The sequence below is a fragment of the Protopterus annectens genome, chromosome 2.part1 (assembly GCF_019279795.1).
Source record: "Protopterus annectens isolate FY-2018-M chromosome 2.part1, PAN1.0, whole genome shotgun sequence".
Classification (NCBI taxonomy): Eukaryota; Metazoa; Chordata; order Ceratodontiformes; family Protopteridae; genus Protopterus; species Protopterus annectens.
In genome coordinates, this window is record NC_056729.1 from 1,016,868,469 (window position 1) to 1,016,893,070 (window position 24,602).

The following is a 24,602-nucleotide window of genomic DNA, read 5'->3' on the forward strand; positions in this document are numbered from 1 at the left end:
GGTCTTTTTATTATCATTATTACTGGTTTAGTACTTTGACATTTTGTTTTTGGATTATTTCTGTATTTGACAGTTTTCCCTGCTAAACCATTTTTGTAGATGGGGAAAGTTTGTTGAAGTTTGAAGGTATATCTGAATGAATGTAAAGTCTAGATAGCCTGCACTACTTTTCTCCAATATACAGAACAGATTTGATGCACAGGTATCTAGCAATCCAATTTGACAGTTTTCCTTGCTCATTTTATAAGCAGTAATAACCTCCCTACTAGGATTCAACACCTACCTCTTTTTGAGACCCTCCACAGATGGTGTTTGATAATGGCAGCACTGTTTCATTACTCCTTTGAAGTTCCATCATATTTAGACTTATACAGCAAGATACCTCAGACTCCTTCAAATCCTACCAACTATTAATAAGATCCCCTAACAAACCCAAACAACCTGAAAATCTCTTCTATGACATACACAATGCAAAAGGCATGTCAAAACAAACTTGAGTCCCTCAACATTAAGCCAAATGCTATTATTGTTGGGGATTTCAACTATCCATCTATAAACTGGAAAACTTGCATTACTACAATAAATATGCACAACACTTCCAGCTTAGCAGTGCAACTCTTGACCAGATAGTGCACTCCCCTACTGGCGGCTCAGATTTACTAGATTTGTTCATCGCAAATACATTATGCTCTATGCCTAGACTTATCCTATCACTGGTCAGATCTGACCACCAATCAGTGAGTGAGTTTCACCAATAGGAACCAATCCAATGTATTCATGAATCCTACTAACCATTAAGATTACTCTACTGCAAACTTACACTAGCTAGCTGATGACTTAAAGTGGTTTAATACAGACTACTCTCCTTGAAGACCCAGTAGCCAACACCTCTGTACAGGCAGAGAGTTTCTAGTATTATCTCAATGTCAGAATCAAGATGTCAGTTCAGTTTTGTGAAATATATTTTTTCTCTTGAACATAGCAAACATCTCTGAAAAAGTTGCAGAGGCTCTGGACAGTGGTCACACAATGCCAGTTCATGCAACCTATCTTGACCTGGCCAAGGCTTTTGAAAATAAACCACACACTGGAATAACTGATAAATTAGTCAAACTTATTGTAATACCCAACATTATCCAGAAAAAAAAGCGGCACTCAGTGTGGTTGTGGCTATGTTAACTTGTTCTAGAGATATGCATATTTTGTCTTCTTTTGCCCAGAAAATCTAAAAAAATCAGTTTCTGCACTTCCTATTAAAGTTACAATAACTTGAGTAGACAGAAGTTACTAGAAATTAAACTACACATCTACATGTTGCTGGTTGGATGCGGAGTATCTGGCACTCTTCACACTATAAAGTGCTAAAACTGGTAGAACAGGTTTGTGAGAGATGCTGGACAAGGAAAAAGAGAAAGAGATGTCAGAGAACAAGGAAAAGAGGTTGCAGAGCCGGTGCTGATGTAAAGTTAAAAACAATCCCCTACAGGCCTGTACTACAAACTATACTGCTAGTTAATGTGAGATCACTGGATAGCAAGATGGACTACTTGAGACTGGATCTCTTATAGGTTCATAGGTTCATAGATTAGTACTAAGCTAACTGAACTGCCCATGCGAGCCATTTTAAGCTTAGCAAGAACAAGGTGAGAAATACTTGTTTATTTTTGATTACTGAGATGTGGCTGCATAACAAAATAAATGACAGTGCAGAGAATTTTACCCTGTTTCATGCAGACAGAAAACATACACTGTGTGGAAAGGCCACAGGAGGTGCAGTCTGCATCTATGTTAACAAAAGATGATGCAGCAACTGTGAAATCATACTATCATGCTGCTGTGGGAACTTAGAGTTCCTGTCCATTAAATGTAGACTATTTTACTTGCCTAGGCAGCTGAATGGAGTCAGTGTAACAGTGTTATATATCCCACCTAGTGCTAATACCACTGAGTCTCTAAATAAACTATTCAATCACATGGGTGAGCTGCAGAGTAAATATCCTGACTTTGTACATGTGTCAGCTGGTGACTTTAATAAACCACATCTGAAAGAAGTAATCCCACACTACCATCAGTATGTGGACATTTCTAAAAGGGGTGATAATATCCTGGACAATGTGTACATAAACTTAAAGAAAGCTTATAAGGCAGTGCAACTTCCACAAATGGGAAACTGTGACCATTATACCATCTTGCTATCACCAGCTTACAACCTGCACTGGTTGGAGAGAAACCCATGAAGAAACAAATTAGGGTATGGCCCGAGGGGGCTATGGAGGCCCTCCAAGACTGCTTTGAAAGAATCAACTGGGATATGTTCAAGGAGGCAGCCACATTGAATCAGCATCGGAACATTGATGAATACACTGTGGTAGTCATGGCATACATTTCAAACTGTTGATGGGGTAACAAATACCAAGAGTATCACTATTAGAGCTAACCAGAAGCCATGCCTCAACCCTAAGATATATGAGCTTTTGAAGGAGAGAAATGCAGCTTACAGGGCTAAGGACTAAACAGAACTAAATGTAGCAAGAGGTAATCTGAGGAGGGGTATAAAGGAGGCTAAGAGTGAGTATGGCAGAAAGGTGCAGAGACACTTTGAAGACATGATGGATGCAAGGAGACTATGGCAAGGCATACAGGAGATCATGGACTACAAAATCAGGACAGCATCAAATACCTGGGCAGTTTGAACATCATCTTTGGTAGATTTGAGGAAAGAAACAACTGGTTGGCACTAAAGCTACCCAATGACGAGAAGGATGCAGTACTCAGCCTCAGCTCAGAGGAGTGAACCCCAGGAAGGCTGCTGACCCAGACAACATACTGGGCAAGCTGTTAAAAGGCTGTTCTGATCAACTATGCACAGTGCTCAATGAAATATTTAACATCTCTCCTGCCATGGCGAAAGTACCCTCATGCTACAAGGAAACTAACATCATCCCACTACCTAACAAAACCAGTCTCTCCAGCCCTAACGATTATAGACCAGTCACTCTGACATCCAATGTTATGAAATGTTTTGAGCGGCTGATCAAAAAGCATCTTTCATCATGCCTTCCTCCTGGTTTGACCCCCCCCCTGCAGTTTGCATACAGAGCAACTGATCCACAGCCAATGCAGTATCAGTAGCACTACACATTTCTCTTGAGCATTTAGAGGCCAAAGACACCTATGTCAGGATGCTATTCATTTATTTTATTTCTTTAATTATTTATTTGCAGTTGGTTTACCAGGATAGTCCATTGAGCCAAGATGAACCAATTTTCAATGGAGTTCTGGGAAGAAAAGCTCCAAAAACAAACAAGATTACAGTAAGGTTTTAGGTTACAATCATTATAAATACTACAGACTAGTGAAAAACATTACAATATGAATGCTGAGAAGCCATTACATCTTAAGGAACCTTGCACTTACGAGGCGCATTCTAATATATTCATTGTAAATAGCATAGTACATGTAAGAGCAGGATGTCTGTTAGGAGAGTAAGTGAAATAGATGTTGCTATTATAAAGAGGGGAGGAGATTATGTGGGGTTGGAGCAGGAGCATTCCCAATGGGATATTAGATGTGAGTGAAGAGATTTTTTTGAATGAAAAGCGATTTGAGGTGGTATGGATGGATGGTGGAAGGGAGTTCCAGAGACATACAAGACCATAGGATAGGAGATTTTTTAATTTAGCTCTGCATTTAGTATGGTAGTACCAATGCAAATGATAGAAAAACTGGCACATATAGGAATCAGTAAACATCTCTGTAACTGGATCCTGGACTTCCTGATTGAGAGACCACAGAGGATGTGTTCGGGTAAGAACACATCAAAGTGCTTCACGATTAACACTGAGGTTCCACAGGGATGTGTTCTCCGCCCACTGTAATTCACCATCTTGACCCATGACCGCTATGCTAAGTCCAACCATATCATCAAGTTTGCTGATGACACCACATTCATGGGGCTCAACACAAAGAAGGATGGAAGGGTGTATGGAGAGAAGGTGGCATCTCTGATCAGTTGCTGTGAGGGGAACAACCTTGACCTAAATGTAAGCAAGACCAAAGAGATTATCATTGACTTAAGGAAAAGGAGAACAAACCACCCAGTGCTCAGGAGCAATGGTAAGAGTGTGGAGAGGGTTAAGAGTACGAAATTCCTGGGTGTACACATATCGGAGGATCTCTCATAGTCAGGAAGCACTACCCTACTGGTCAAGAAAGCACACCAATGCCTCCACCTTTTAAGAAGGCTGAAAAAAGCTAAGTTTCTTCCTCATATTCTCTGCACCTTCTATAGAGATGCAGTAGAGAGCATCCATACCTGCAACTTCACAGTGTGGTTTGGAAGCTGCATAGTTACAGAAAGGAAGGCGCTACAAAAAGCGGTGAGGGTTGCAGAGAAGGTAACAGGTTCCAGTCTTCCATCGATACAACTTTATTCTGCAAGAAGCATCAGGACACCATACATCCTGTGCATGGACTGCTTAAGCATCTGGCATTGGGCAGGAGATATTGCAGTATCTGCTGCAGTACTACAAGATTCAGTAACAGTTTCTACCCTACAGTGATTAAACTTCTGAACTCAGGCACTTCTCCTAGGGGTAGGGACATATAATAAGTCATTTTTTATTTATTTGTGCAATATATATTTACATATACTCCAAGGAAGTGCAATATTTATTTATTATATCCATAGTCAGTATTATTTAACCCAGTCAAGTGAAATATTAGACAAATAACTCGGCACTGTTCAATCTGTAGTTTGTTTTGTATTACTTTAAATAGGGTAGTTAATTTAACTCAGGGGAGGGTATTATTTTCTTATATGAATGTTGGCAAATTCTCTGCTCTTTCTTGCATGTATTGGGAGTAGCATTGTATCTGTTAGTTATGTTAATTCCTCTACTTGTTTGTGTTTTTTCACTTTGCTTTGTAATCTCAAAAACTGAGCTGATGCACAAAATTTAATTTAGGCTACACATGTGTAGCTCTAAATGACAATAAAGTTTACTTTGGCTTTGACTTATCCTTTGGGTTACAAACTGGCTATCCATCAGATTCCAAGATACATAGTATAATGATGATAAATGCAATGATATGAAAAATCATTCAAATGTAGATCAGAATGAAATAATGGACTGTGTATTTCATCGTTGGCTGTCGTACCTGTATATACTGCAAAGTGGATTATCAGATGTACAGCTGAAAAAAAGTTCCAAATAATTTAGGAAAAAGCATAACACTGTAACCCAAACCAGACCTCTCAACCAGTTATGGACAAATTTCGACAGAATCAGGGACAAGTCAAAAAAAATCAGGGACACTTAAAATATTGGTGCTATTAACTTGAAACATTGATAGAATGATAGAATCAGAGCATATGAATCAATACACATTTTCTGAAGTAAAACAAGTTTATAACTTAATTATTGTCATTATTCATTAAGTGTAATTCACAACATTTCCTCCAAAAGTCACTAGTTTTAGGAGGGATTACGAGGGACAGAGTTTAAATTTGAGTCAATGAAAACAAATTCAAAATTTTGATAGGCCGAAAAATCTCTAGTCGAGGCAGATGTTCAAAGTAAGATATTTTTGTGAAACCGTGAGGATCCCTACCAGGGTGTAGTTCGTATATTCCATTTTATACTCGCAAACTGTTATCACTGCCCTTAATCCACCTGGAATTTAAAAATCGGGAACCTCTCTCTCTCTCTCAAACGATTGACCTTTGACCCCCCATTTAATGCGTGCGTTGGTTTACAGCGGGCAGCTGCTTAGTGAAAAACTATGAAATATTGTTTTTAATTTGCAATCCTGTCTATAAGCAAGCTATATACACTGTCAGAGGCATTCAATTAGATAGTTATAGACATAATACAGCCTTATAAAGCCCCATTGTTTATAATTAATGCTGAGAAATAAAGTACTCTGTACAGTTTCTTTAATACATAAATCAAACGTTTAAAGAACATTATTAACCTAGATGAAACTATGCAAAACTGGACTGAATAAATAACCATACAAACAAAAGTTAAACTCCCCTGGATAAGCACGGTACTTGAAGACTAGGAACGTTCTTATCACTACTTTGTTTACTTCGTTCCTACAGAAACCGATCTTCTCTCTTCCTGTCATTTACTTCCTTGTTAAGAAATGGCTACGTTTTCTGAGAACCCGGAATTAGAGGCTCTAAGACACAGGTTTAGACAGCAAGCAGCGTTACTATTGCAGGCTTCACCATCTGCAGATGGTCCGCCCAGCTGGACCGACATCGGTAATTACATGGTGGCTGTCTTCTTATTTTGTGTTGTTGAATTTACTAAGGATTCTGAAACTGTTTCATTACTTCCTGCTTTTACGGAGACTGTACCCATATCACATATACATCCTCTTTTACCGTCCAAAAACTAATGCACTTCACTTTTGTAAAAGCATCCTAAATTGCACACGCCATTCACTTAACGCGGTCTTTTACCTGCGCATATAATCTGGCAGTGTAATTCCGGACTGGATAACATTAACAAGGCAGATGTAAAGAATTTATTTCAGATTCAGCATTCTTTGACTACTGTATCTATTTAGTTTGAGGCTCGGGTGCGTGCTGAACTATATGATCTCCCAGCAAAACATCTTGCCAGGGGAGATGTTTACTGTAGCTCTGTGCAGCTGTGAGCTAAATAGAAGTTAAACTGTGCAAAGACACTTTAACCGGTCAGTATGGTGTAGGAGTGTCACTTATTCTGATTTAGAATGATATACGATTTTCTTAATTCAGACATGTTATCTCATGAAATAAGGATTAGGCACACAGAATTAGTGGCAACTTGGCAAGATCATTTTATCATGAATGTTATGTAGGGGAGCATACTTGTCATCCTTTGAAGTAACAAAAAAATCATAGTATTCACTGGCATTAAAAAATCATAGCAAATGGTCAGAAGGAGACACAATTTTATTTCTTTAGAACAGAAGGACTAGATCAAGTAGAGTTAAGGATTTTTTTTGTGTACATTTAATTCAGTTATTTATTAATGCATGGATCACAAAACCTGTAACTGAATACAATGAGTAAATTTGAAAAGACTAAAAGGCTAAATTCGAAGGCAAAATGTAGTCATAGCAGTTGGGAGATGTGCCTGATAGCACAGAGGTATCCTGGTTAGTGGTCACCTTCAGCTTCTGGGGTTCATCTAGGCTATAGTACTGGCTACTTGACATTTTCTGGCTGGATTTTGTGTTCGTTGCTTGTGCTTTACTATGTCACCGAGACTGATTAACTTGTGCATGTTGTAGAAATGTTTCTGTCTAAGACTGTGATCTGAATTAACCTTTGGCTTCCTAGACTCCATATAAGAATGAAAAAAAAAAAGGTACTTACGTATTATCGCAACCAGATTTCCGCACTGCCATAATTTGGTATGTGTGTGCGGAAACAGGTTGCTTAATCTATAAAGGGGTCTGTGAAGAAGAAAACATTACTCTGTGAATGTGGGGATGAGCCACGAAGAGGAGAAAGGGTGTGAGTTTGTACCTCTTTACTCCTGAAACTGCACAGTGGTGCTCTGCTTTGCAGTGCCTGCATTTGTCAAGATGATGTGAGCTACTGGAAAAGCGAGTCACCAAATACACCCTGCGACAATAGGAGATTGCAAATATGTCAAGGGCAAGGATTGCTGCTTTTCCTAGGTTAGGTAAAGTGCTGAGTTACACAAACTCCAGTCAATAATTTCAGTTAAGGTGCTAACAAAGTGTCCCCATGGCCATACTTTACAAATACAGATAAACTCAAAATCACTTTCATGATTACAGACGTAGTAAGAACACTTCCCAAAACATCTTATTGCCGGACAATGCGCTTCTTTCTGTACTTTGTGGCTGTTAGCAGTTTTTTTTTTTTTTTTTAATTTTGACCTGAAGATGTCTTTACAAATAGTACAACCCTCCCCTCCCCCCCCAAAAAAGTGACCAAAACCATCATTACAGGGTCTGCCTTTGCCTTCTCTGAAGGCTTCCCTCCACACAGTCAAAAGAATCAGTTCGTCAGAACAACAGCAGGCATTCTAATTCAAGCGTGCGTGTGTAAGGCACTCTGAAAACAGGAAGCGGGTTTCCTCAAATGTTTGTCTTCCCCTTCACAGACCCTGTAATGCAAAGCTAGTCCACAACAAATAAAAAACAGACCCTAAATACCACCTTACAGTGGTTTGTGGCCTAGTTTGTACAGAAGTATTCTAAATTCACAACCGCGAAAATCTGGTTGCGATAATACGCAAGTACCAAAAAAAAAAAAAACAGCAAATTGTGCCAAACAACCAATTAGAATTTGCTTGTAGCAACACACAAGAGTAAACAGTGACCCTCATTCGCTCTGTATATTAATTTATTGTTTGATTGATTGCTTTTGTTGGCCAGGAAAGTCAGACTGCGTGGAAAACTCCTTTTCAGCAGAGTCCACAGGGCGAAGAAAATGGTTAAGGTGTTTGCCTTACCAAACAAAAGGTACAGAGTTTGAATCTCACAGGGGATAATTGGCTAGGCTTAAAATGGCTCGCAAGGGCAGTTGCAGTTAGCCTAGTACTAATCTATGAACCTATGAACACAACAAGATAACAAAAAGAAAGTAACCTACATATGTAGTGTGATAAATTAGTCATGCATTTAACAATGAGAACAAAACAGTGACTGAACATACGATAGCAAGAAAACAAAAACATTTGGCAAAATATGTATGAATAGTCAACACAGAAACTAGTATAATCATGACCAAAAGACAATACAATGATGTGAAAAATCATCTAGTGGTAGATTAGAATGAATGTTTACACAAACAAACATTGGTTAGATGTGTAGTATTTTATGGATCTATAGTAGATCAGCGAAACGGTATTACAGCGAATGCCATTTCGCTGACACATATAGACTGCAATCCGAAAATAGCGAAGGCTCAGGTCAGCGATTTTTTTTTTTTTTCCAGGGAAAAAAATCACTTGCCCTGAGCCGTGACATTGCCCTTTAGCCCACTGTAGTGCGATCTCGGAGTTGCTATATTTAGTTAGGGGTGGGGGGGCACAGCCCCCAACGTTGGGGGGTGTGTGGGGGCAAAGCCACCCCACTTTATGTTTGAAATTGTGTGTATGTGTTTTTAGTGCAAGTTTTTTCTTTCCCAGGGAAAGAAATCACTGTTTTGAATGTTTGCAGTTTAGTGCGGTCGCTGATTACGTGTCGATGAAGAGGTGTTCTTCGATTATTTAATATAGACCCATATTTTATAACAGTAGGGCAGTGGTAAAATGCAGTTTCATAAAATTTAAAGTCAAGGAGAGTATTTAGTTATCTATTTCCTTTTGTTTACTGGGAAAATCTGTCTGGGGAAGAAACCCTTTTCACTGCATGCCTTTGGAAAAAAGCTCCAAAAATAACACAGTGCATTAATAAAAATATAAACATTGATAGTTGTATATGCAGTTATGGGTATCACTACACAGCAATATTTGGATAGAATTGTAGTTTTTACTTGAGAGAAACTGATTAGAATTGTTTGGATGAGATTATATGTCAGTACATTTTTTAATTAAGAATTCCATGTCTTCAGTGTTATGTGTTCATATTTATGTGCAGTTAGTGTAAGAACAAGTGACATGAAATTAGCTGTAAATTATCTTTGCTTAGATGCTGGCTTGACAAAGCAAACAGGTTAGCGTATTTTAAATCAGGAAAGGTGTTTGTGAATGTAGTGAAATTAAATGTTTAAAATGTTGCTTTCTTTGTTTATATTGAAGCATAGCACTGGCTTCCAACAGCTTGAAACTGCCTTTCAACAAGCCTTATAGAAAAGGAAATGTTATTCTCTTAAGTTCATAAGTAGGTACTAGGCTATCGACCCTAGGGCCTATATAAGCCTAGCCATAAAGATTCCCTGGCTTTCACCACCCACAAAAAAATTATTTTCCTGTGCCCCTGTTGAGCAGAGCCACAGAAGTGATCCCTAGGGTGGATTTCCTATTTCCCATCCAATCGTTAAGATTTTTCTTAAAGAGGGCTAATGAAGTGATCTGCTTGACATGAATGGGCACTCTGTTCCAGAGTATTGGAAGTCTCGGGGACAAGAACCTTTCCCTCCGGCATGTTTTGTTTATTGTTTTGACAAGGTTTGGGTCTCTGGAGCATGTGGCTTGGAGGGATTGGTATTTCTTTAAGTGTAGCATGTCCAACAGCTCTGGGTTTGACATAGCATTGTATGTTAGGCAGAGGTCGCCTCTGAGTAGGTGATATGCGACAGAGTAGAGCTGGAGTTTTTTGAGATGGTCTGCATATGGCAATTTTTTGAGGCTGGTGATCCTCTTTGTGAGGTATTTCTGCGGACTTTCCAGTTGTTGTAAATGTCTTGCGAGGTACTCTATATAATAGGTCTCATGAGGGATGAGTAGAGAGGAATGATGACCTCCTTTTTTCTGGCTGAGAAACCTTTTGTTTTGAGGTGTGCCTCGAAGAAGGATTTCCTGACTACTGTGGTGATGTGGTTATCAAAGGAGAGACTACTGTCCACATGTGTCCCTAGGTCTCTTATCACACTTTTGTGTTAAGTGGACTACTGCCTATGTGGTAGTTCATGGGCTCAGAGTTTTCCCCAAAGGGGATGACTATGCATTTTTTGGCATTGAGCTTGAGGCCATGGCTTTGACACCAGGCATCTGTCTCAGTGAGGCCCTTTTGTAGAATATCCACATCATTTGGGGATTCAGTAATGACTCCCAGTTTGCAGTCATCTATGAACTTTGTTAGCCATAGACCCTCAGTGTTTGCCTGAACTTCAGAGAAGTAGATGCCAAACAAGAGGGGACCCAGGACTTAAACCTGTGGTACTCCACTTGACACTGGTGTGGAGTTGGCTACTTTCACGTTGTGGATTCTGTCAGTGAGCCAGTTGGCAACCCATCATGTGACATAGGGATTTATGCCCAGTTTAGTGAGTTTGATTCCAAAGTGGGGGATGGTGTTGAAGGCCTTGGCGAGGTCTAAACAGGCTGTGCGAACCACCTTACCCTCGTTCACGGCTTTGGTGACTACTTCAAAGAAGTCAGTGGGGTTTAGGAGACATGATCTACTATTCACGAACCCAAACTGGGTGGGGTCCAGAGTTTGAAGACTACCTATGTCTTTGTTTATAAGTTCCATGATAATACATTCCATGGCCTTGCAGATCAGGCTAATGGGGCAGTAGTTCCTGGGGTCCGTGGTGGTTCACCCCTTGTGGAGTGGGATAATTGTAGCTGTGTGCCATTCAGTAGGCACAAAGCCTGAAGTGAGGCTATGATTGAACATGATGCTTAGAAGGGGTGCCAGTTAGTTTTGTAGTTCGTGGAGAACACAGCCCGGGATGTTGTCTGGTCCCATGGATGCTGCATTCTTGGCTTTGGAGAGTGCATTTTTTACCTGTGCGGCCATGATTACTGAGACATGGCATTCTTCCAGTATTGAGATGGGCCCTTTAGGGGGTGAGAGGGGGTGAAATTAGCACTGAACCTATCTGTCAGGATGTTGGCAATATCAGTTGGTTCTGTATATTTAGTGCCATTGTGCTGTAACTCAAAGCAGATCTGAGTGTTACCATTGAGATTCTTGACATAACTCTAGAATGCCTTGTGGTTATCATTAGAATCTGTGGCAATTTTGTTTTGTAACTATTTGTGGAGGATTTTATAAGGGATCTCAGTTTCTCACTGAGGCTGACACTCGTACAGTGTCTTATTGTACTTCTCCTTTCTGTCTGCATGGATGTAATGAAGTTTGCCACTTCTGTCTGAAGAAGCATGAAGTTGGCTTTGGAGTAGTTTTTTACAGTGGTTACCTTAATGGGGCGTGGGGACGGGATGTGGATGTCTAAAGTTATTAGCTTATGGTTGGATCTGACCAACAAGAAGCTGCCCTCTGGTGTGGAGCATCAGTCACCCATGTTGGTAATGACCAGATCTAGGATATTGGTGCCCCTGGTGGGGGTATAGATAAGTTGATCCAAGGAGTTGGAATTTATGAATTCAAAAAAACGTTGAGCAAATGTGTTGGTACATGAGTAGTTTTCCCAGTTAATGGGAGGGGGGTAGTTGAAGTCGCCCAGTATTAGGGTATTTGGTTGTACTTTAATATTTTCCAGTATGTTAAGAAAGGTGGAGAGGGAATCTTGGGGCATGGTGGGGGATCTGTAGCAAGCTACAGTTTGGATTGCAGTCTTGCCTAGTGTTAGTTGCACCTGGAGAATTTCGGATGCATTATGTTGGGCAACTAGCCTGGAGGTGTGGATATCCTTGGTGAATATGGACACTCCTCCGCCTTTTGTGTTTCGGTCCAGGTTAGGTGGCCAAAAGGTGTGGTATGAATTGTAACCTGGTATTGCAAGGGTGCTCTCTGGAGCTTTCAACCCATTCTCTGTCACTGCACAGATGTCAGTGTCCTCCATTTTAAGGAGTGCCTTGAGTGAGTGCATTTTGAGGTTTAGACTTCTAGCATTGAGTAGCATTACCCTCATATTGTGCTTGCTTGTACCTGTTACGGTGATAATTTTGTCATTTGAACCTTGCCTAAAAAAAGGCACTATGGGGTGGCAAGAGCCTTAGCCAGTATCCGGAATCCCAGCGGTGACAGGTGCAGGCCATCTCTGGCAAAGCATCGTGGTCTGTCAACCATGTCGTCCCAGGCAGACAGATACTGGATCCGCTTAGAATGACACCAGAAGCTTAGCCAATTTTTGAAGTCAATCATTTTGTCCTTGTACTGTGGTATCATTCTAGGCGATGGCAGGATGGTACTCAGGGCTAGGGTCATACATGCCTGGGTTACAAGATCCAAGAGCTCCTCCATGTCTCTTTTCATGTAGTCCAGGGAGGTACATCTTAGGTCATTTACTCCAACATGGACAATGACAGAGTCGTATTTGTACTTGTTGTGGAGTGACATGAGTGCATGCGTTATGTGGTGGATCCTGGCACCCGACAGGCAGCTGACTGTAATTTTCTCCTTGTTTAACCTGGTGAGTGGGACATCAGTGTGCCTGACTATAGAGTCACCTATGACTAGTGTGTTGGGTACGTTGTTTTGCCTTAGTGGCTGAGGTTGAGTGGCACATTGGTATTGTGAGCTATGTGTCACTTGGGTTGTGTTGGGGAGTGGTGGTTGTTTGCCTTTCAGCTTCAGAGGTCACTGTTGCTTGGGCAAATTTATATTAAGCCTCCGTCTATGTAGGTGTGTGTTTTGTGTTACTATGTGTGGGTTTTGGTGGTGTAGTTTTTGAAGGACTATGTGTTGTGTGTGCTGTTGTGTGGGTGTTAACCTTCTCCTTTTGACAGACTAGTCCAGTCTTGGCTGGAGAGAGCATGGCTTTCAGCTTGGTTGTATAAGTGCATCTCTCACAGTTTGTAGTGTTTGGTGGTAGGAGGAGAGGGTTGTCTGTGTACATGAGGCAATTTCTACATTGCCCTAAGATGCCAGATTCACCAGGTGGACAGGAGAAAACACCGGAAGCTGACCCTTGGACATTCCTGGATAGGTGCTTATTTAAGTACTAAAACTGTTTTTCTCTTTACTTAGCAAGGAAAGTTGAGCGCTGTAGCAATTCATAGACTATCTAGCGCTTACAACGCGTTCTAAACAAGTGTTAAGCTCAAAGAGTCAGGGTTGAGTGCTAAAACTGAAAAACTGGCTAGTTCTAAGGGAAAATTTGAAGAGCAGACTTTCTGATGCTGGTAATAGTTTAACCCTAGCTAAGCGGCGCTGTGTGATGCGCAAACATGGGTTTTTAAGCCAGAAAGTTGAAAGAGATAGAAAGCAGCCCCAAACGGCCAATAAGGTACAATTCCCAAGCTGGAAAGCACTCCTCTAGTGACAGATAGGCTGCTCAATGGTTACCACGCCCACTGATAAGCAGAAATACTTCCTCCTACGACAGCAAGGTCTAGATAACTCAGAAACACAAAAATAAAGTCCTGAAACCAGCAAATCTGGGATCCGGACTATTCTAGTATAGAAAAAGGCAGGAAACAAGCAAACAGATAGTAATTTTTTTTTTTGTTTTTTAAGGTTAAATTAAGCAGAAGAATGCAATTAAACAGTAAATAAGCACAGAAAAGCCTATCACACTTTGCATTTAATAGTAATATGCAATTCTTATGAGAGTGTCATGTTTTACTGTGTAATGTTTATTTGTGTAACACTTTGTTAATAAATTATTTTCTTAGATTAGTGAAATTGAGTTTAGACTTGCCTCCCTATGCCCACAGACAAAGAAAGCTGGTTATATGTGTCAACTCCCTAATTAAAGATCTCCAATAACCATAAAATGTCTCTTCACTGGGCACCCCTTTGCATCAAGCAACCTTAGATAAATCAGTTGTTTTAACCTTTTTCAAGGAGTCCTGTAGTTTCATGTGTTTTAAAGTGAAGATGCTTTGCATTGTGAAAGCAGTGAAGTATCAGACGCAGTTGGAAGATGTATATCTCATAAGGCTACGAGTTAGAGCACTGTGACTCATTTTCCCAAGTAGCACAGTATCTGTCACCTAAAATGAGTATATTGTGAGCAGTAGTCCCCCTGTCATCTTTAGATGTGGATAGTAGCTTGTGTTTTTTTCCTTGTAACATTCATGTTTGCGCAAAACAAGGACTTGTTTTATTTGCTGTACTTCTATACATACATGCCCTTAGTAAAAGTTGCAGTCACCTCAGATTGCCAGCTTCAGATCCATGTGTAGAACGGAATGTATCAGCATTGGAAAAAATATTCAAACTAAAGAACAAAGCATTAAGTTTTGGCTGAGTAGAGTACCTGTTTTAAAAGCCCACATATACCTACTTTCAAGTAGCGTAGACTGTTCCCATCCCCAAATCCTGCAGATAAAAAAAAAATCTCCAGTTTTGTGGACAGCCAAATTTAGGATGTTTAGCAGCTGTAAAGGCTGTATCAGTGGACACCCTTTAATGCTGAGCAAACTTTGCCAAATCAGTTGGATCAGCCTGCTTCAACTTCAGCTAAGGTGCATTATGTGGAACACAGTAAAGCATCAGAATCCATTGGAAGGTGAATATTCACAAATATTCCAACCAGTGAGTGATGTGACTGCATTTCCTAGTGGGTAATGTAAATGATGAATGAGTTAAGGGCGCCTAGTACTGGTATATCTGAGCAGTATTCTCCTGTTGTGTTTAGGAGTGAATGCTGGATTGTGCTTTTGTCCCCCATAACATAACTAGTGCTCTGTATGTTGTGTTTAGGAGTGAATGCTGGATTGTGCTTTTGTCCCCCATAACATAACTAGTGCTCTGTACAAGGATTTCACTTTTCAAACATTTTAATCTTTTTGTCTTGACATCCATTATGTAGATTACTGCAGTATAAGATGTACCTACCCACGTCAGGCTGATGTCAAGTTCATTTCTCAATGTTTAACCTGGTGAGTGGGACATCAGTGTGCCTGACTATAGAGTCACCTATGACTAGTGTGTTGGATACGTTGTTTTGCCTTAGTGGCTGAGGTTGAGTGGCACATTGGTATTGTGAGCTATGTGTCACTTGGGTTTTGTTGGGGGGTGGTGGTTGTTTGCTTTTCAGCTTCAGAGGTCACTGTTGCTTGGGCAAATTTATATTAAGCCTCCGTCTATGTAGGTGTGTGTTTTGTGTTACTATGTGTGGGTTTTGGTTGTGTAGTTTTTGAAGGATTATGTGTTATGTATGCAGTTGTGTGGGTTTTAACCTTCTCCTTTTGACAGACTAGTCCAGTCTTGGCTGGGGAGAGCATGGCTTTCAGCTTGGTTGTATAAGTGCATCTCTCACAGTTTGTAGTATTTGGTGGTAGGAGGAGAGGGTTGTCTGTTTACATGAGGCAATTTCTACATTGCCCTAAGATGCCCAGATTCACTAGGTGGACAGGAGAAAACACCGGAAGCTGACCCTTGGACATTCCTGGATAGGTGCTTATTTAAGTACTAAAACAGTTTTTCTCTTTACTTAGCAAGGAAAGTTGAGTGCTGTAGCAATTCATAGACTGCCCAGTGAAGAGACATTTTATGGTTATTGGAGATCTTTAATTAGGGAGTTGACACAGGTAACCAGCTTTCTTTGTCTGTGGGTATAGGGAGGCAAGTCTAAACTCAATTTCACTAATCTAAGAAAATAATTTACTAACAAAGTGTTACACAAACAAACATTACACAGTAAAACATGACACTCTCATAAGAATTGCATATTACTACTAAATGCAAAGTGCGATAGCCTTTTCTGTGCTTATTTACTGTTTAATTGCATTCTTCTGCTTAATTTAACCTTAAAAAACAAACAAAAAAATTACTATCTGTTTGCTTGTCTCTATACTAGAATAGTCCGGATCCCAGATTTGCTGGTTTCAGGACTTTATTTTTGTGTTTCTGAGTTATCTAGACCTTGCACACAGGAGGACTTAATTCTGCTTGCTGCTACTTTGGCAGTTTCCCTTCTCTTTCTTTTCATTGAAAATCGTTGTATGCTCAACTTTCCATGCTTTATAAATAGACATAATCTGCTTTTAAATTTAAAAGGGCAATAGAGTTAAATTTGTACAGCCTGTCTACATTTCAGGAGTCCAAAATTAATTGCCAAACATTTTAGCACTCAACATTGACTCTTTGAGTTTAACACTTAAGTAAAGTAAGAAGATTACTGCATGATCTGACATAACAGTTTATAAGCTAAAACAGCTGAAACTTTTTTTTTACTTTTGTCCAAGGCACAGGTAATTGAGGAGAAGGGAAGTTTGAATGAGAAGGCCAAAACTAGAATATGAGTGGCTGCAGCCAAGTTGTAAAGAGTGTCAGAGTAGTGTGTGACAGAAGAATGCAAAAGAAAACTAAGGTGAACAAAACAGTGGTGTAAGTAGTATTACTATATGGTACAGAAATTTGTGAAGTGAAGAAAGAACAACTGAAGAAGCTACAGGTTATGGAGATGGCCTCTGCAACAGGAGGTTGGATGGACACTTTGGGTAAGGACATCAGAGCAGAAGCCAGAATAGCTCCAGTTGCAGAGAAGGTGAAAGAGAACATATTACAGTGTTTTGGGCTGACAGAGGAAGGTAGAGGCAGTTCAGGCACATAGGCACAGGAAGCTACAGGTGATGTAGATGAAGGATTTGAGTTGAGTGGCAGAATGAACACTTTGGGACACATGAAGAAATGAGGACATCAGAGCAGAAGGCAAAGGAGGCTTCAGTTGTAGACAAGGTAGTGTTGACACATCTGCAGGAAGGTAGAAAAAAAAACAATCCGGTAAAGACGATTTATGCCAAAACTGGAATAAGGCAAGAGGAAACAAAGTTACCAAGTAAAGTAATGGATGAATTTTGTGAGAGAAGACTTGTAACAGTCTGACATGACCATTGATGAAGATGGGAGAGAGGCAGTGAATTGAGGAAAGCTGGTGACAGTTGGCACAGTACCTAGACCCCATATAGAAAAATGGGAAAAAGAGAGCTGATGATGATTGGAATTATGGCTCTAACTGCATAACTATAAAAGTAAATTCAGCATCCCAGACAGAATATTTTGTACAGATCACAAGGTTAAAAGGTCCTGCAGAGTGCCCATGCTTATGAATGACTCAAATTATTTAAAAATTGACATGAGCTAAACACCAGTTACTTCAGTGAAGAGAAGCATTATTGACAGTAACACAGATAAGAAAATCCTTGCATGCAGGTGTGTTTACATCTTTAGATGTGTTTTATACCAAGTCCAATAAAACTTGAATTCTGCTTCAGTAAAAGCCATTTTTCAGCTGGGAATGTACTAGGTGGATTTTCATCCACTTCATTGTATAGCACGAGTATGTTGATATGCTGCAGGAGTGGAAACAATCATTGTCGAGCAACATGGTAAGCATAGTAAAATGCAACAATATGTTTAGTACAGGGACATCAAATGTACAGTGTTGTAATATTCTCCTGTACTTATGCCTAATTTAGATGTACCACATAAAGTCCTTCACAGGCAGTGTAACATAATAACAAAGCAATATATGTAAACATGCATGACACATTTGCAGAAATCACTGAAAGTTGGCTGTCATACAGTAGGTGATTAGCTTAATACAGTAACAGAGTACAACCGCTGCAGTATTTCACGAGGTTTTAGAACCACTGCAGTATTTCATGAGGTTTTAGATGTTCTGCGGATACTAAGTTTTCATGGCAGTAGTTTGTTGAAGATTGAGGGAATTTCCATATACAAGCCAACTCGTATTGCAACTGTACATAGTCCACATAGCGTTTGACACAATTTGAAAAAAAAAAAAGGATACCAGAAGCACACACTAGGATTGCATAACTTACTGTTGTTTCCTATTATACAGGTTCTGTGATAATGCTTAGCTTCCCCTAGGAAGAGTCCCTTTGTGGCAGGCAATTTGTACTGGACCAGTCTCAGGCTATAATGCTAGGATATCTGTTTGACCTTCAGCAGAGTTAGGGTCTGTGTACGTATGAATGTCAAACAGTGCCATTTTTGAGTTTGTTTGTAACCTTTTTATTCAATGAGTCCTTTCTCAGAAGCATTCCAAATGTCTTGTGTGTCCATATAAGCTCACCAATACTAAGTTGTTTGATTTGGAAGATGGTACCTCATATTCCCTGCTATGCATAGGATTGCGCAAACCCTGGTACTCATATAAAATTTAATTGAAAGAAGGCCACCGTTTTTGAACTTAAGGTTTTAAGTCTTGTATTTTGGTATCCTGTTTTTTGAGTTTTAGGACACACTTTTTGAACTTGGGTTTAAAGTCCATAATTTTACTGCTATGCATTGTTTGAGTTTTATTCCCCCCACAGAGTTCTACTGTTCATAAAACTGCATATCATTTGAAAGAGTAGTTATCTGCAATTCATCTGAGCATTGCAAGCTTACCACCACATTCTTAAGTTTACATTAAAAACTGAATTATTTTTAAGATTTTGAAAAGAACAGTTTCCATTCATTGGTAAACAAGTGCCTGGAAGCTTGAAAGAGATTTCTTTAGAGTTTAAAGTTAGCTACTAGTTTTGTCCCCTGAGTAAAGCTTATGCACCCTCCTAGTATAATTCCCCCTCCCAAACAAGAGGGCCTTCTCAAGATTAGGTCTAGTCAAAAAAGCTTGCCAATGTTCAGCTTCTTGAATAAGTAAAATTGATATTAATATTTACTAATATGTATGATTTTTGTTTTATTTTCATTTGTTAACTTAAGTAAAATGATAATTCAACTGGGACATTTTTAGGTTCAGCCCAGAGAGGGCTAACAACAAAGAACATCATAGCAAAAAAAAAAAAAGTTGGAAATAGAAAAGTATTCAGTAGTCATAAAGTAGTAAATTGAATGGCATAGTGTAGAGAGTAGCGTAAAATTAATGAGGCAATATTTTGAGTAGATGGGATAGATTATTGTAAAGGCCTTTATTTGTTTATTTATTTTGCTTACCAGTGTAGTACACTAACCTCAGTGGACCATTTCCAGGCCCAACCTAGATGAATAGGATCACATTAAAAATTAACAAAATATATGCACTATAAAACATATGCACAGTGGTGCAGCGGTTAACGTTGTCGCCTCACAGCAAGAGGTTATTTGGTTCGATTCTCGGCTGGGGTGCTTTCTGTGTGGAGTTTGCATGTTGCATGTTCTCCCTGTGTTCGCGTGGGTTTCCTCCCACATTCCAAAGACATGCATCTGGAGCATTTCTCCCCTGGCCTCTGCTGAAAACAGGCTCTGTGGAACCTAGTCAGACATTCCCGGTCAACAAATGTTAAATAAAAAAAATAAATATTTACAGAATCAAAATTATTCTACAACATTTAGTTCAAGGAGCAGTTTATAAAGTCAAACCATGGATGGAGAAATGGAATTATGCTTTTTGGATAAGATGTAACTATAGTGACTGAGATGGCTTATGCTACAGGAATAGCAACATATTGTTATAGAGAGAGATATGAATACAGCAGAAGAGGCTCATGAGAATAGTTGCAGGAAAGGATACCATTGGGAGAAGGCAGAGAAATGGAGAGAGAGGCATGCAGGGTGAAGAGGAGTAAAAAGGAGAGATCTGTGAAAGATGCAAAGAGAAGAAGGCGGTAGGATGAATGAGAGGTAGTAAGTAACATGATGAGATAACGAAGGATGAAACAGAGATAAAGTGGTGTGAGAGAGCTACAGGGCTCATGTAACATGACCTGTGTGAGTGCAGCTGCACTTTTGGGTAAGGAGCTGTTCCTTGAGCTGCTGTCTGAAGTCTGAGTACATTTCGAAGTCTCTAATAGTGGAATGGAGTCCCATAGCTTAGGTGCTAGGATGGAGAATGCATGGTCAGTGCAATGAAGTTTAGATTTTGTAGTTAGAAGTGTGGGTTGCGATCAAGGGATACTCCTGAGATTATACGTGGGTGTTTGGCCAAAAGTTTGAGTGAGAGGGGAAGGTGTCACAGAAGAGAAGGATTTGTGAATTAGTGATGCTAGTTGGAGGTTGTCTTTCAAATGTACTGGGAGACATTTATCTTTGGTAAGAGGCAGTGGTGGTCATTAATGGGGGAGTTAGTAATGAACTGGCAGATTTTACTGGCGATGGTTTGCAAGGTGGCGGCATTTTTCTTTGCGGGTGAAGCTATTATGGGTAGTTCATATTTGAGTTAAGATAAGAGTATTCCTTTGCCTATGGCAGCTTTGTCTGGCTTGGACGGAAGAGTTGATAGCTTGTTTGTCCAGAACAGTAGTGTCTTTATATTTTGCATATGTTGTTAATGTGTAGTTAAAAGTTAATAGATTGGTCTAGCTGAATGCAAGAGTGTTTGAACGATGTAGTAGCTTCTGTGGTGGTATTTTTCTGACATGTTTAATATTAACGTAACTGGGTATTTTTTAAATAAACACCTTTATTGAATTATCTCTTGTGATGTAGGCAAGATTGCATTTAAGTAAAAGTAAACAAACCATATTAAGTAGTTCACATTTACAAACATTATATATCACATGTATTGTTCTCTATAATGTGATCAAACCTACATTACATAAATTGTTCAATTCCTGCCTTCTGTTAAACCTTATTCCTCCTCCAAAACATTTTTCTGCAAGAACTGTTCAATTACCATTTTTTCTGTGTAATTTACTCTTACCCTTTTCCTAAAAATCCCACTTCCTGTTCTTTTATCCCTGTTACAGTATTCAGTTCAAGTATTGTTGATTTAGACTTTGATTTCTATTTTCTAGTAATTTCTTTTTTTGACAGCCACCAGAATTAAACGCTTTACTATGTCTAGGCAATTCAGATCCTGTATCCCAGTTCAAAAAAATATTTCCTTAGTTGCAATCATTTGCTCACCCAGTATTTTTGACAGTGTACTCTGTAGGACATGTTTTAAAGTCTGCCATCTCATTGCACTCCCAAGAGCAAATGCTCCCAGGTACCTTTTTCTTCCCTATTTAAGGAAGCTGGGTACTTTGGCTGTTTTTTTTTGTGTGGTTCCTAGTATTATTGTTTTTGTTTTTGATGGATTGAGAATATATTTGTGGTCTTTTAGCCATTGACTGAGGGTTTGTAGAGCATCTTGGAGCTGAGTTTGTGTAATGGAGTGGGATTTGTTTGACGTGTAGATGACTATATCATCTTAATAAAGAATTAGATAGCTGAGGGTGATCAGAAGGGAGTATAATGACAAATACAGAAAATAGCAGAGCGGCTTATATGGAATCCTATTAGACTCCTTATAAGAGGAGCTGTTTTAGAGGTGGTGGTGTCTGCTTTCACCTTGAAGGTTCTATTGGTAGAGGAATCTACAAACCAATGATTTACATCATCACTAATCCCTGTTTCAGTTAATTTGTCAAATGATAGGTTATGATCTATTAGATCAAAGGCTTTTCTGAGGCTAATAAAGACAGATACTGCCAGGGTGTCTTTGTCCATATTCAGTAGGATGTCATCTGTGAGGGAGTAGAGAGCTGTTATGGTATTGCGTCCAGACCAGAATTCATGCTGATTCATGGATAGAAGATGGTATTAATGTAAATAAGTAGTAATTTGGTTGCATATGTTTTTTTCTTGTATTGTACCTAAAGTAGAAAGTACTGAGATAGGATAGTATTGTGAAGTAGTAGTTGGCTTGGGTAGTTTTGGAATACGAGTGACTGTTGCAGTTTTCCATATTGGTGGCATAGTCTTAGTTAAGCAGAGGTTGTAGATGTGAGTGAGAGGGTGGGAGATAAAGTCCTTAAAAGGTGAATGAATCAAGGGCTAGGTTATCTGAGCCTGGAGGAGGATCTCTTTGTCTTTGATCCATTTGTGTTTCTATATTTTTGGTTCTAATCTTTTTTAAGTGGAATAATGGAATGTTAGGGAGGATAGGGTGGCTGAGGGGTGGTAGGTTTGTGTTGTCTTTGTTGATGATATGTGGCAGGTTGCTGAACTCCTTGAGGATGTCAAAGTATGAGAGTTCATTTGAGGTGATAGTAGAGAGATTCAGAGGAATAGAGTTGTGTTGAGTTTTTCAGCTAGTCGACAGGGTTGATTTCTCTCCAGAATCTTTTGGGTTTGTCTAAAAGTGAGATTTGTTTGTTTTGTAGTGTTTTTTTTTTCTGTCCGCGGATAGGTTGCTTGGCTAGGTTGCATAGTAAGGTGTATTCAGCATGGGAATCTGTGGAAGGGTGGAATCTCCAATTGTGCCATACTTCATCACATAATTTAAGAAGGTGCTTGAGTTGGTAGATACTCAGTCATGTTTATGAGGTTGAAGTGGCCTTTGTACCAGGGGAAAGAATTTGTTTTGCAAATGCAGCAGCATATTGGTAAGGGTAACTATTTTGTTGGTGACTTTTATGGCAAGTAAGTGAGATCAATCAAGTCAATTTATAAATAATGTGGTAAAAATACATTATGCATATTTAATTTTGGATAAGAAAACAAAGTAAATAGGGTAAAGAGAGAGGTAAATAAAATAGCTGATTTTTAATAATAAAAGTAATGAAAGGTAAGGAAAACAAAAGATGAGTGGGAATTAGTAGATTTAGGGATATTTAGTTGTCAGCTACAGGTCTAGCTTAAGGGACTGTTGTGGGTAGAAATATATGTAGCTGGAATTAATTTGATTGCTGCCTTGCCATTATGAATATGCATAGCATAATGAAATTTAAAGTTGTGCATCAACTATGCTCTGTTTGGCTGCCTTCTAAGCTATAATGCTTAATCCAGGCCAGAGAAATTGGATTGCTGAAACAACTGTTCACAAGGTCTTTATATATATTTTTCCATTTAGTTAATATTTTTACATGTGGATAGCCGCAGTGGTGCAGCGGTAGCATTGTTGCCTCACAGCAAGAGGTTCTCCTGTTCAATTCTCGGCTGGAGTGCCTTCTGTGTGGAGTCTGCATGTCCTCCCCGCGGTCGAGTGGCCTCTGAAAGACATGCATGAATGGGCTTGCCTTCGCTGAAGGTTGGGCATCAGGCTGGCAACTTGGCACCATAAAAATCTACTGCCAATCATTAGCGGACCGGAGTTCTGCTGTGGTGACCCCTAACCGGGAAAAGCCGAAAAGACAAACAACAGTTAATATTTTTACATGTTGAGATATAGTAAATGTGTTTTCTTGAGGTCAGAATCTACACCCTGCATGCATTTTTGTTTGTGGATTAAGTGTTTAAATGTGACTCTGTCTGAACCAGTTCCAAAATATTGCTTTGTCCTGGACTGAGGAGAAAGCAAAGATCTAATAAGGGAGTTGCATTTTTTTTTTTGGTTCTTAGTATCATACTAGGCAATCTATCATTAAATAAGTCAAGATCATTAGAAGCCAAGACATAGCAGTTTATTTACTGCTTCTGTCTACAAGGGACAGAGGGGGCTGACCTGGCATGAATTTATAGTTTCTCATGTCCAGTCCTCCATCTGAATTAGATTAAAAAGGAGCAAGGGATTTGCTTTGCTTTGTGTGTTTGTTGCAGAATAGGAGTTTATTCTAGATGTCAGAGAAAGTTTGGCAGAGAACTCTGTCTCTCCAGCAGTTCTTTTTTTATATATTACAATGTAGATTTAAGGCCCTAGAGCATGTATTTGTGGTGTTTGCTGTTTTGCAAAAATATAGAAGGTTGTGCAATTCAGGGTCATTTGCTGCCTTTTAGGCCAGGCAGAGATCCTCACAGAGAAGTCCAATAATGACAGAATAGAGAGTAATAGAGCTTTTAGACATTCTGCATAGTGTGGGGAACCCACACTGAAGTCTTTTCTTAATAAGGAAATGGTGCATTTTTCCCTAGTTGAATTATGTGTCTTGGTAGATACACGTCAAAGGGATCATTAATACTCAGTTGTGGGTCTAATGTGGACAGGGTTGAGGAGGGCTTATAACTTCATAGAGCTTCTGTTCATGGTCCAGGTACTAGGAATTTGTGCAAGAAAGACCCTTGGGCCCTTTTGGAAGATATTAATTTTATTTCTGTTTGACTGGGAAAGTCCTTGTAGGCCAGTGTGTTTTTGTTTCTGGGGTTTACTTGGGGTGATATTCATACTGATTGGGGTAAATTTGGCCAGTTCACTGGGGGACGTCTCCTACTTTTTTTTGATAAATGCCATTGAG

At 39.5% G+C, this 24,602-nt stretch overlaps 1 protein-coding gene across 2 annotated transcripts in view; it reads left to right on the forward strand.

Moving 5' to 3' along the window:
• Positions 1-6,098: 6,098 nt before the first annotated feature.
• The window catches only part of TMEM128 (transmembrane protein 128), a 313,852-nt gene continuing 295,348 nt past the window's right edge, over positions 6,099-24,602 (forward strand). Inside the window, exon 1 of one of the 2 annotated variants that reach the window (XM_044062601.1) lies at positions 6,099-6,271. In XM_044062601.1, coding sequence (XP_043918536.1) covers positions 6,151-6,271 — 121 coding nt within the window. In that variant the 5' untranslated portion in view covers positions 6,099-6,150. The remainder of the gene's footprint in view (positions 6,272-24,602) is intronic. The other variant, XM_044062600.1, reaches the window with a different exon arrangement.